The 13,723-nt window shown below is 44.1% G+C and overlaps 1 protein-coding gene across 1 annotated transcript in view; it reads left to right on the top strand.

Annotated features, from left to right (window-relative positions):
- LOC147030338 (uncharacterized) overlaps window positions 1-13,723 on the top strand; it is a 145,331-nt gene that overhangs the window by 128,433 nt on the left and 3,175 nt on the right. The window contains exon 6 of the mRNA XM_085872180.1: window positions 13,019-13,128. Coding sequence (XP_085728306.1) covers window positions 13,019-13,128 — 110 coding nt within the window. The remainder of the gene's footprint in view (window positions 1-13,018; window positions 13,129-13,723) is intronic.

Raw genomic sequence — 13,723 nt, 5'->3', positions numbered from 1 at the left:
TTTTATATGACGAATGAACCTTGTTGTTTTGCATGTAAGGCAAAAGATCACATGAGAGCAGACTGCCCCACTATCTTAAAAGAAGTATCTGCTGCTCAGTGCCCTGATGAGCTTAAGGAAAAGGAAAGTGGAATCCCAGAAGCTTCTGTGTTGTTTTCTCATCCTGGCCCTTCTTCTGCTGAAAATCAATGGACTACAGTAGGGGCAGGGAAGGTGAAGCGAGCGCATAAGATAATATCACAACCAGAAGAAAAGGGGATTGTGAATGACATTGATACCATTGAGGATGAAGCTGACAAGGGCTTGAAGCGATCTGCAAGGTTAAGTGTTTTGGAGGAGAGAGAAATTGTGAACCAATTGGTGCAAGTGGAGGAAGAAGAAGATGTTCCTCCAGTTACAGATCATGGGAAGTTTCTGCTGCCAGACCCAAGGATCCGTTGAGGAGTGAACAAGAAGATGGATCATCCATGACCAAACCTGACACGGTAAGGATGAATGACACCGTGGCATCTCCTGACCTGTCAGAGTCAAATAAGACAGATGTCTGTCGCTAAAACATGTCTGTTGTACATCAACACAAACCAACAATAACTGAAATGGAGATCCAGTACAAATCGGTGAGTGATGAATCCCCTGCAGTAATTCTGCATGAAAGGAACGCCACTGGAGCTACAAAAGAAGAAACCTCAGGAACCTTTCTTGTGACAGACAAGAAGAAGGCACCGGTCTTGCAAGAAACTGAGGTATTACCTGCCTTGAACGAGGTCTCGAGTGCTGACACTACATCAATAGTAGATGTAGACAGTGAGAGAGACAAACACGGTTCTACCGTAGCACCTCAAGAGGATGATCTCCCTGCCCCGACCATTGTTTTAAGTGATGACAAGGTAGAAGCTTCGGCATCAAGTGCAGATGCACCAAAGGAGAGAGACCATGAGCTCCCAGACAGCGAAGATGAGGAGAGCATCGGTGACTGGGAAGGGGATCAAGGACAATTCATTGTAATTTAATCGGAACTGCCCTCAGGGCACAATTTGTGTATTCCTGGTCATGAAATATTATAGTTCCTTGAGCAAAGTTTGCACAGTCGGAAGAAAGTTGAAACTGCTCTAAAGCGGTGGAAAGATTATAAAACACTCGTACATTCCCTGTATATACTGAGGAGAGAGGGACAAAAAAGCAAGACTTCAGGTTTGGCCGAGCAAGTCCGAGTGAGGAAGTTTCTTGCAAAGTTGCTAAATTATGGGGCTCAGCATGAGTTGGCTAAGATAACTCTGAAAAAATAATGACGGCATTTTCTTATCGCCTGGGATCATTGAATGTTAATGGATGTAAAGATGCATTCGTATACACCAAGTACAGTCCTTCTGCTTGAAGGAGAAACTTGGAGTAACCTTTCTGCAGGAGACCCACACAACCCAAGAGATTGCCTTCCGATGGGAAAGTCAATGGGAAGGGTCTGCTTTTTTTAGTCACCTCACGGATACGTCTTGCGGAGTGGCTATCCTCTTCTCGTCATGTGTGAAACCTGAAATACTTGTGGTTAATGAAGTCAGTTTGGGTTGTTTATTGCATGTAAAAGTAAGATTTGAGGATTTTGTTGTTAACTTCGTCAACATCTATGCACCATGCTTGGGAGCTGCAAGGATGCGATTCTATGATCACATGAGGAGGTTCATACTTACCTTGCCTGACGAAGAGTGTGTGATTCTTGGAGGAGACTTTAATTGCACTCTCAATCCCTCCCTTGATGGAGTGGGTAAAGAACCGCACAGTCCTTCTGCTAAGGAATTACAAGTGGTAACACTGTTAAACCTGAGAGACATTTGGTGTGTGCAGCACCCCACAAATAAGTCATTTACTTGTACTGTACTAGTATCAGGGGTGGTCATATCTCGCAATCCCGGCTCGACAGATTTTACTTGTCTCACCGTTGGTGCAGGAGTGTCATTTACTCTGGTATTAAACTTGCACATTTTACAGATTATAATCTGGTCTGGATTAAGCTTTCCCTGGCTGAAACAAGGTGTGGAAAAGGACTTTGGCACTTCAACAATGCCCTCGTCCAGGATGAAGCATTTTTGTTAATTTTTCGTAACTTTTGGCAAGCATGGAGGGATAGAAAAGGAGATTTCTGTTCACTCGGTCTCTGGTGGGATGTTGGGAAAGCACGGCTGAAATTGTTATGCCAGGAATACTCATATGGATGGAGCAACAATTGGAGTGGAAATTGGGAAGCTCGAAGAGGAATTGTTGCATCTGGAGAGTCGCCTGACCACACTTACTCCTGCTGAATTGCATACGTATGAGAATAAGAAGAGCACCCTCAAAGCATGTAGTCATGTAAAGGCACAAGGAGCATTTGTGCCTTCTCGGTTGCAGTTCCTTCTTGAGGATGAATACGCCCTGAACTACCTCAAAGCTTTGGAAAAGCACAAAGGTCGACGTAGGACTATATCAAGTGTTCTAGCAGAAGATGGCTCTTTGCTCAATGATTCTGAATGTATTCACGAACGAATTCGAGTATTCTACGCTAAGCTTTACTCGGGTATGAAGTTGGACGTGGATGCTTGTCGTATTTTGTGGAACAGTCTACCTGAAGCTACCACAGAAGATAGAGAAAGACGAGAAGCTCCATTTTCTCTGGAGGATTTAACGATTGCCCTGCATAGTCTGTCGCTGAATAAGTCTCCTGGAGTGGATGGCTTATCTTGTGAATTTTATCACAAAGTATGGGACTTGATCGGACTGGACGACCTAAGTGTAGCACAGGAAGCATGTACGACAGGCCAAATGCCACTGTCTTGGCGGCGAGCAACCTTGGCTCTGATTCCGAAGGAGGGTGACTTGAGAGACATGAAGAACTATCAGCCAGTGTCTTTGTCTTGTGTGGACTATAAAATTATGGCAAAAATGTTGTCGAACCGTCTGGGACCAGTGTTGTCAAAACTAGTGAACCCTGACCGATCATATGCCATCCCTGGAAGAACAATACATGACAACATATTCCTGGTCAGACCTAATCCAGTATGTGGAAAAAACTCAGACTAAAGTTGGATTCCTTTCCTTGGTTCAAGAGAAAGCTTTTGACAAAATGAACCACGATTACCTCTTTGAGACCCTGCTAACTTTTGGCCTGGGGAGGAGATACGTCGGCATGATCCAGACGTTGTACACATCGGCAGAATGCCTAAGTAAAGTCAACGGTCACTTGCTCGCCCCTTTTTCATCCGAAAGAGGAATAAGACAAGGATGTCCCTTGTCCGGCCAACTCTATTCCCTATGCATTGAACCCTTCTTTGCTTGATGAGGAGAAGGCCAACTGGCATTGTGGTGCCAAACAACAGGGCCTCCCTCATACTTTCTGCATATGCAGATGACATCCTTGTCTTTGCGAGCAGTGCAAGGGATATGCAAGCTGTCTACGATTGCCAGCAGGTATACTCACTCATCAGCATCATCTGCTACAATCAATTGGAAAAAAAGTTCTGGGCTTCTAATTGGACCAATACAGATCACAGAGTTCCCAACACTTTTTCAGGAACTGACATGGAGTCGCAATGAGCTAAAATACTTGGGGGTACATCTATCAACTTTAAGTAGGTGCTCACCAATTGATAACTGGAGGACTTTATGGGACAAAATAGAAGCAAAGTTGAGAGACTGGAGTGGGCTGTTAAAAGTCCTGTCTCTGAGAGGAAAAACACTCCTTATTAAAAAGTTTATCATTCCAAAGTTAATATTCAAGATCTCTTGCGTAAGCATTCCAGAAGAGCTTTCTGGTTAGGATGCAGAGGAAGCTCTTGGACTATTTTTGGAATGGCAAACACTGGGTTTCATTGGGCACTCTAAGCTTGCCCTTTATTGAAGGGGGACAGTCTTTTCCCTGCCTTCGAAGTCACGACCACGCATCCAGGTTGAAGACCATTCAACGCTGCCTGTATATGAAGCCTGCACCGCAATGGTGTTCCCTGGCGTCGTACTTCTTCAGCAAAGTGCAAAATCTCCGGTATAAAAAAAATTTTTGCCATTACTTCACACAACCTGTCATCAAGTAAAACACTGCCTCTCTTTTACCAAGAAATGCTGAAGGCTTGGAATGCTGTTGACATAAAAAGAACAGACCTTTACCCAAGCAATGAGTTGTTTGAAGAACCACTTTTTCAACCCTCTTCTACAAGGCCCGACCCTAGCTTCGTTCTCGTTAAGAAAGAAGCTCTTAACTGGCAATATATCCACGTTTGGAGACCTTCTGAATGATGGGGAGAGGCCTTCTTTCACCGGAAGAGCTCGCAGCAAAAATGGGCCTACGGACAATTGGAATCCCCTCAAGGATATACTACAAGAAGTTAAAATGTCTTTGCCTCCTGATTGCTTGGTATATCTCGAGAATCCCAATGATGGTGAAGAAACTTTGCAAATATCCATCAACAACTTCGTGGACTTCAAAATTGGGCCAAGAAATCGCGAGCTCCCTCAAACACTACCTTCACACAATATGGGTGGGCCCTCAGGCACAGCTAAAATGTCCTTCTGTGGGCTGTCAAGGAAGAACATGTACCTGTTGGTTATCCATTCCCTCCACTATATAGCTCTTGTAACCCGATGGGATACTCCATGGCATGAGATTCTTCCACATCCTATTCCAAGTCGTCCATGTTGGGGTTCACTTTATCTTTACCCAACACCAAGAACAATGGCTGACTTGAGTTGGAGATTGCTGCATGGTTCCTTAAGCTCTGGAGCCATGATGCGGCATCTCACGAACATTCCAGAGGAATGCTGTTTTTGTGGTGAAAGGGAAACGATATTTCACATGTACCGACAATGTCGCAATCTTCAGCCAATTTTCTTGCTGATGAAAAACTTACTATTGCGCTTCTGGCTTCACTTCTCACCAACGCTCTTCATCATCGGACACCCGGTTAAAGAACAGAGCAAGTCACGAGACCTCCTTGTAAATTTCATTTTAACTTGTGCAAAAATGGCGATTTATAAAACTAGGAAGGCTAAAATAGAGAGAAATATGGTGGAACATAGATCTGTGGGTCTGATAGGCTTGTTGCGCTCAGGCATTACCGCAGAATATTGTAACACTGTTCAAAAGTTTAAGGAAATTGGGACCACAAATGAAGCACTTTGTTGTGTCACTCCACAAGGCACTTTGCTATTATTTGTATAAAGGTGTTATTTTGGTAATTTGTTTTTTCTTCCTCTCCCTCTCTCTCTCTTGGTGCTTTCTCTTAAAATGCTCCACCTTACCTACTGCAGTCCTGACCGTGTAATAGCAGGGGTGAGGAGAGCGAGCGACATTAAATAGAATTGTGGCAATTCTAACAAAAGCACTACTACTACTACTACTACTACTACTACTACTACTACTACTACTACTACTACTACTACTACTACTACTACTACTACTACTACTACTTTAATAGCTACACCCAAAATTATTCCCACATTCTTGTGGGGTTGGCAAAGGAATGTTTTTTTGTTGTTGTTGTTTGCACGCCTTTCACGAACCGGCTGGCCAGACCTGATGTTTGAGTGAAGGTGATTTATGCAGGAATTTGTAATTTGTTTATGGTGCTGACAATAACTCGCCTTCTTTTCATAAAAGACAAAGTGTGATCTTCAACATCCAACAACTAGAGTTCATAGAACATGATACTCGGTGCAGTGTTCAGGTGTTTACAGGAGGGCCTTGCCGTTCGCGAGGGTCACATTCTTCAAAATCCCTGTGAAACGCAAATCTGTGATGTGCAAACTTAGGGGGTAATTGGGAAAATAGGGTTAGGAACTTCAACTTTAAAATTTGTCCAAACTGTATCGTTAATTAACATGTTTGTTTCCCTGTATTATTATTTCATATACAGCTTGTAGCTGCTGGTTGCATCATTGCTGGGAGTGAGGCAATGCCGCTGATGCAGTGCCCCCTGTTTCCAGTAAACTGGTACTCATTTTGCTAACCTCAGAAGGATGACAGGCTGAAGCAACCCACTTGGTGTTATTTAACAACACAACAGGGGCTCAAACTCAAGACCCTATGATCTTAAGTCAGCCACCTTAACCGTTAAGCCAACACCACAATTACTTTTCCTGTATCAAGACCATAAAATAAAGTTTATTTTCTTGAGTTAAGATCATGAAACTTACCTTTAATAATAAAAATGACAAACTTGATCCATTAATGCGATGTTGTTGATGGGGACGATGGTGATGATGATATTGAAGGGTTTGAGTGTGTTAATGTGTTGACGGCCAATGTTAATTGCCTGAATAAATGTGGAAAATAGTTCACCAACCCACGATTATTCGAGGTTATTGACCGCAATCCACAAACCTCGTCTCAATGAATTCATCGCGATCGAGCGAATCCACGAAGGGGAAACTCATGAACGGCGATGTCCTCATGCACTTCAATTTTAATGAAATAAATGATTTTAGAGATTGTTTTTAAAAATCTGAAAGTTTCGTGCCACTGAAGCAGACGTACACAACAATCACCCTTACACTGTAATAAGATGACGTTGAGTCGCAATTTAGGAGATGGAGCCTTTACCGATTACCGGAGAACGCAGTGTAAATCAGCATGGTACAGTAGTCATTGTGGCGGTCTCTTCTTCATCCCAATACATATTCCACATCCTCTCATGCTATGTATTGATATATTGCATAGTTCTTGGAAGTATTATGGAGGCGATTGTTTTACAGTCTTCAAGTATATAATTCAGTTTACATAAAGGTTTAAAGATGTTTAAAGGCGTATAAATAAATAAATTCCATGTTTTACCGCCATTTTATCCAGTGTCTTTACATTAACCTCTTTAACATATTACATTAGTTCTTCCTGCCTGTGCTTGGGCCATTTGAAACATTCTCAAAAACAGTGAGTTTCCCTTTTCGAATTATTTTCAATTTTGTTTGACAGCAAGGCAGGTGGACAGAGTAGGTGGACAGAGTACAAAAGATTATCTCATGCCTCTCTGTGGATGTGCAAGCAGTCAGGACAAATTCTGAACCAAGGTACGGTAAAAGGAAAGAATGAGCCAAAGTACAGCAGGTTTGTTATCATATTCATGTTCCAATTTGTGGTCAAAATATAACATTCAATTTAAATAAGTTGTTCCTCGATTATAAACAGAAGATCATAAACTGATAGGAAAGAAAGACAGATGGATGAGCATGAACCAATTGCTTAACCCCACTTTTCGCTTCATGTGTGCGGGTATGTAAAGTCAGCACACGGGACATTAGGCTTAACGTCCAGCTCAAGGATGGTGCACTTCGTGATGCAACACTGTTCTTCTAAAGCACCAATCAGACTTTTTATAATCGGGTCGGGAATCAAACGCAAACGAGACTGCTCAAAGGTAAATGCATTAACCCTGCTCAATCTCGTCTGACTTATTGGTTTGAACAGCAGTGTTTGACTTGCAATAGATTACAAAAAATTGGAACAGAAGGAAGTGGTGGGCAAGGATAGGAAGCCAACATATATAGGATTTGGCACAGAATGTTGCACTGCTGTTGAAGCCTATATTCTGAGTCCTTCCGCACAGGCAGCACGCACACTTATGCTTGCCTAGCCTGACACCCCCAATTAATCCACTGGGGGAGATCAGAAGAAATTCACTTCTCTCAGTGGTCTCTCGGGATAACAGTCTCTGCGCATCACCAGTCCGCTCCATTCAGAGCTTCAAAACTCCAGCAAAAATCTATCCCCAAAGCTCCCTCAAGTTATCAGCACACGTTGTTCAGCAAGCATATCTGTCATAAATCAAACTTTGTTAAAATTATTGTTTATATTTTTGGAGTGGGACTTAAATCGATTCACAACCTTCCAACTGCCTCTGCCTTTCACGATATTTCCCTCCCTCCCCTCCCTCCAATGTTGCCCCTCAATGGGACAACATTTTTTTTCATGACCTTGTAGAATTTTAAATGATACTTGTCCATCAAGTTGTTAAAAAAAAAACGTAGAATCTATGGCATTCACCATGCCACAGTAACATAATAAAACTGACATTACCTGTAAGAGGAGGGGAAGTTACATTCCTGAGACCTTCAATGCTGCCCTTTTCGCACTTTGATCTCGACTCACGACATTATTAGTTCATGCACAGTGAAAACCTATGAGCTTCCAAAAGCCATTTATTTATTGCATCATATTGTATTAAATAAGGCAATTGTATGTATGTACATCTGAAAATTAAATGAGAAACAGGGCCGGCCTGATGTACACCAAATTTTGTACGTGTGTTGGAAGTACCAAGGGTCAGGTGGTCATGTGCACAAATCCCCCCTCCCCCACCCCACCTCGCAGGGGAAGAGAGATGAAATGATTTTCGCCCGATCTCCACCAAATTTTGCATATGTGTTGGTGCTGGTAGTACCCAGGGTCAGATCATGAGCACAACCCCTATGCCCTTGCTGGACGACCTGCCAATGCTCCCGAAGGGAGCGGATGATTAAAATATTTGGGGAGTGCATATTTGGACCAAGTACCACACCAGCAAATGATGCTCTTCAATGATTCAATCTTAATAATACCCGAAGTCCCTTAAGGTACAGAGAAACCTTGCCCAATGCAATCTAATTGCGGAAGAAAAGGGGGGGGGGAGGGTAGGGGGAGTTGGTGCTTGGGTGGGGGGGGGAGGGGAGAGATGCTTTCCACATTCCCATAAACTACGATATCAATAACATAATTTTTATATCACCATCTAAATATATTTATATATTCATTGCAGACGTGTGTTGGTGTGTTCCTGCTCTTAAATTTGTATGTATATTTAAACTACAGTCCTGCATTTATATCAGTACCGTTTGAAAAAATAGGGCTGGCAAAGGTTGATTGGATGAACTTGCTTTAATTATTCAGTTCTGCATCACTGAGAAGCGGAATGCAATGTGGAAAATGAAAGCGGATTCCTAACAACTCATATGGAACGCGCAGGTGTCCCAGTACATCGTGAGTACTGTGTAGTAACGGAGCCGCATATCGTGTGTACCGTGTGAGTAATGGAGCCGCATATCGTGTGTACCATTCGAGTACCGGAGCCGCATATCGTGTGTACCGTGTGAGTAATGGAGCCGCATATCGTGTGTACCGTGTGAGTAATGGAGCCGCATATCGTGTGTACTGTGTGAGTAACGGAGCCGCATATCGTGTGTACCATGTGAGTAACGGAGCCGCATATCGTGTGTACCATTCGAGTAACGGAGCCGCATATCGTGCGTACCATGCGAGTAATGGAGCCGCATATCATGCGTACAATGCGAGTAATGGAGCTGCATATCGTGTGTACCGTGTGAGTAATGGAGCCGCATATCGTGCGTACCATGCGAGTAATGGAGCCGCACATCGTGCGTACCGTGCGAGTAACGGCGCCGCACATCCTGCGTACCATTCGAGTAATGGAGCCGCATATCATGCGTACCGTGTGAGTAATGGAGCCGCATATCTTGTGTACCGTGCGAGTAATGGAGCCGCATATCCTGTGTACCGTGCTAATAATGGAGCCGCATATCGTGTGTACCGTGCGAGTAATGGTGCCGCATATCGTGCGTACCATGCGAGTAATGGAGCCGCACATCGTGCGTACCGTGCGAGTAACTGCGCCGCATATCTTGTGTTCCGTGCGAGTAATGGAGCCGCATATCTTGTGTACCGTGCGAGTAATGGAGCCGCATATCTTGTGTACCGTGCGAGTAATGGAGCCGCATATCCTGTGTACCGTGCTAATAATGGAGCCGCATATCGTGTGTACCGTGCGAGTAATGGTGCCGCATATCGTACGTACCGCGCGAGTAATGGAGCTGCACATCGTGCGTACCATGCGAGTAACGGAGCCGCATACCGTGCGAGTAATGGAGCTGCACATCGTGTGTACCATGCGAGTAACGGAGCCGCATATCGTGCGTACCATGCGAGTAATGGAGCCGCATATCGTGCGTACCGTGCGAGTAACGGAGCCGTATATTGTGCATACCATGCGAGTAACGGAGCTGCGCATCGTGCGTACCATGTGAGTAATGGAGCCTCATATCGTGCATACCGTGCGAGTAACGGAGCCACATATCGTGCCTACCGTGCGAGTAACAGACCCCTGCATTGTGTGTTCCGTGCGAGTATCGGAGGCACATATAGTCAGTGCATATCCCATGTGAGTAACGAAACCCCACAAACTGCATATACTGTGCGGGTAACGAAACCCCACATAATGCACACTGTGCGAGTAACTGAGCATATGGGGCACACACCATGTGAGTAATGTAACACACGGCATGCTCACCATGTGAGTATAATGGAGCACATGGCGTGCGCACCCAACCGATCCACATATCGCTTGATGTAAAGCATTAAGTGAATGGTGCAAGGAATGTTGTGTAAAGAATATGTCTTGAAAGTATTCCCATCTGAACCTTTGTCCCATGATGTGCAAACCCAGGTGCAAATCCCCAAAACCTTATGTTATTTTTGTTCTGCATGTACTTTCTGTAAAAGCTGCACTATGATCCATATATTAATATAAGCAAAATACAATATGATCGATAAACCGTGCCGCAAGTGCTGCCTCAGTTTTGCTGCCCGAGATTGATGATCCCATTGCTTACTGAGGAGTAGGAGAACCAGCAATGATTGTCAGATTAATCAATGGAAAAACAAGTCCATCTGTCAGTTCCTGTGTGTGGAGTTTGAATGACTGGCACAACAGTGGCATGTGCCTGGGAGCAAGTCTCGAGACAGGTAAGCTACCTGGCTCTGTCCAAAAGGGGGAGAGGGGGCTAGGGTTAACACAGTTCTGCCCGGCTGGCTGAGCTTTTCCCGGAGGTGGTTTCGGGACGTGTTGGACATTGAAAAGCTGCGGAGTTGTTGGCCTCATGGTGGTTACCTTTTGCCTACTGCCATACCCCACATCCCAATGCACACTTCATATCGACCTTTGGTGGCCTGAAAACGAACATCAAGGCCAACGTGTGATCGCTTCAAACCAGGTTCTGAACGACAGACATCCAAAATGTATGGCCTCTCGGTGATATGGTTCGGCTGCGGAAGAAAAACGTCCAAACAAACACACAAACGCTTGAAAATATTTTCAAGAATAAACGCTTGTTTATGTTGTCGGTGAAGTGCTGTTTGTGTTGTCGACAGAACAACTTGAATCTGGAAAGGGTTGAATTGAATATTAATTGATCGACTCTCCCGGATGGATATCCAGTGAAGGAAAGGGATAAGTTGTGCATCAGAAGCAAGATCCCTACCCCCCCCCCCCCAAACACCACCCTGTGTGTATACATTCCCTTCTGTCCCTTTGTTCAGTATATACTCGAGATTTTCACTTGAAATTGCCTGCTAGACCACGAACCTGAGAGCCCTCTGATGTGGACGTTCAGGACACTGACCATCTTGCTGGGATCGAGGGGGTTATTGAAAGACCAAAGGGGAGGTAGGTACATATTGACCTACCTCTCTTGCCAGGGGTATCTCACCCCACCCGACTGAACATATTTCTCGAGATTTTTGTGCAGCAGCCTCCTCAATACCCTGGCACTCCACTTGAGTGTACCACACACACTTTTCCCACACCCTCACATTTAAACCTCACGACGTAATGGTTGCGTTAAAATGAATCGTGATATATATTCCATCATCTGCTTGCACAAATGCTCGTCCAATTTCAAGGTCGAGTTTGCTATTTTCGAGATTGTTGCACAAACTGCTCGAACAGCTCATGGTGTTTGGAAAAACTCATCGATTTTACACGCATTTGTCGGGCAAACATAAAAGAGCAAATTTACGTTTCCCTCGGTTATATAACAGCCGGATGACGTGCTCAAGTGCCTTTCTGCCTCTTGTGATATGGATTTTTGCTTTTGTTGCTGCAAGGTGTACCGGTTTCTGAGCAAGGTGTCGCTGTCACTCGGAACTAAAAGCACCACCACTGTTTGGAGAACCTAAACGATTTTACAAAAGGCTGCTCTCTCTCTCTTTCCGATTGGCATCTGTCAATGCAGAAAATTGTTTGCTTTCTTGAACACACACATGTTTTTTGGGGGATTTTTTTCGCCATTAAATGCCACTTTTTGGAAGGTGCAGGTGGATGTGGAGATGAAGGTCGAGGCAGCGAGGTTGGTTGTGAGGAAGGAGGGTGAGGAGGAGGAGTTTAAAACAAATTACCACTGTCGATCAATGAAAGTCAGAGCTGGCAGGATTGCCTAAAGGAATGCACACTTGCCTCTAACATGTCTCGCCTATGTTTGAATCCCGACCCAGCTATAATCTGTCATGCTGGTGTTTCAAAGGCAGGGTGATTCATCAATGTGCATGTCGTCCCTCGGATGAACGTTAAACTGAACATCCGCTCTGAGGCATTGGTTAGTGGACTTTAAAGTTCACCTGGTGTCCTTTGTGACGAGGAAGTGAGCTATCACCAGCACCCTGAACAAATTACTAATTCCTGGCCTAACCTACAGAGGGCATTGCATCAGCAACAGGCACAGTGCTGCATACGAGAGAAGAGGAATTGAAAGTCACACTTGTAGTCTAGGAATGGGTACATACGGAATGGGTACTGGCTCTTACGATGTTATATCTTGTGAAGCTTGGGTATGTACCCATTCCTGGACAACAGCCATGACTCGTGTCCCAATGTCGCTCACATTCGTCACAGCCTTTGCAGATGTTTTATGTGTGGGCTTGTGAATTACCTTGTGCTTTTGAAGCTTCACCCGAGATGCCTTTTCCCACCAGTTTACTTTTCAAACCCGTTGCAAGGCCAAGTTGTTCAAACACAGTGGATGTTACTGCTTCAACATCTCGTTTTTTTTCTCTCCAATTATCAAAATCTATCCAATTTTTCTGCCTTCTCATGCACGGTACTGGCTCTTACGATGTTATATCTTGTGAAGCTTGGGTTGGTTGCAGTGGGGATACATCGAGACAACACAATGATTTCCATGTTGTATAAATGAACCATTAGTTAAAGCCTCTACCTTTACCACTGTTGTCTGACAGGATGGTGCGCAAAGTGTCTTCCTCTGAGAGAACATTAAGCTGGGTGTCCGGTCTGCTATCATTTTGTTGGTGGAGATTACAGATCCCACAGTGTCTTTCAAGAAGAGGAGGTGAGTCCACGCAGGCACATTGAACAAATGACACATTCCTGCCCATATTTCCTCCAGTGAAATGTCATGTCTGGCCTGCTGGATCATGAAAGGCTTGGGCGAAAAACTTTCCCTAGCTGACTGACCCAATCTATAATAATAAATGTCAGTGTGTGTGCCTCCTCCATAACTCCAAAACCATGAAACCTAGTGGCCTGAAACTCTGCATACATAATAAGGGAACTTCAAGGAAGTGCATGAATGAAAATTGGGCGTTTGGGTTGATTTAAACACCCTTTTGAAGATAATTAACTCATCTCAAAATGAAAGAAAAACAAAAGAAGGCTTATCCTTGGTCAGTCCGCTCTCCCTCACAGGGTTCTTAATCTGCCATTTGTTTTGGACTATTCAAAAATGCTTTGGCAACTTTCTAATGGACTAATTAAAGTATAGAATCGAAATCTGTCCAGATTTGAGAATCGGACATGGTGGACTAAATAACTGTCAAAATCTGGAGTCGAATCTGAAAATTTAAAAGAAATTACCGATTCTTATAACTAACCGTATTTACATATTTACTTTAAACAAGCAAGGCTGTGTGTGATCCCGTATTCTC

This window comes from Eptatretus burgeri, chromosome 3, assembly GCF_056783735.1.
Source record: "Eptatretus burgeri isolate ZD-2024b chromosome 3, Ebu_testis_v1, whole genome shotgun sequence".
Classification (NCBI taxonomy): domain Eukaryota; kingdom Metazoa; phylum Chordata; class Myxini; order Myxiniformes; family Myxinidae; genus Eptatretus; species Eptatretus burgeri.
Note: the sequence above shows the minus strand (reverse complement) of the source record. Positions and strands in the feature narration are given on the sequence as shown.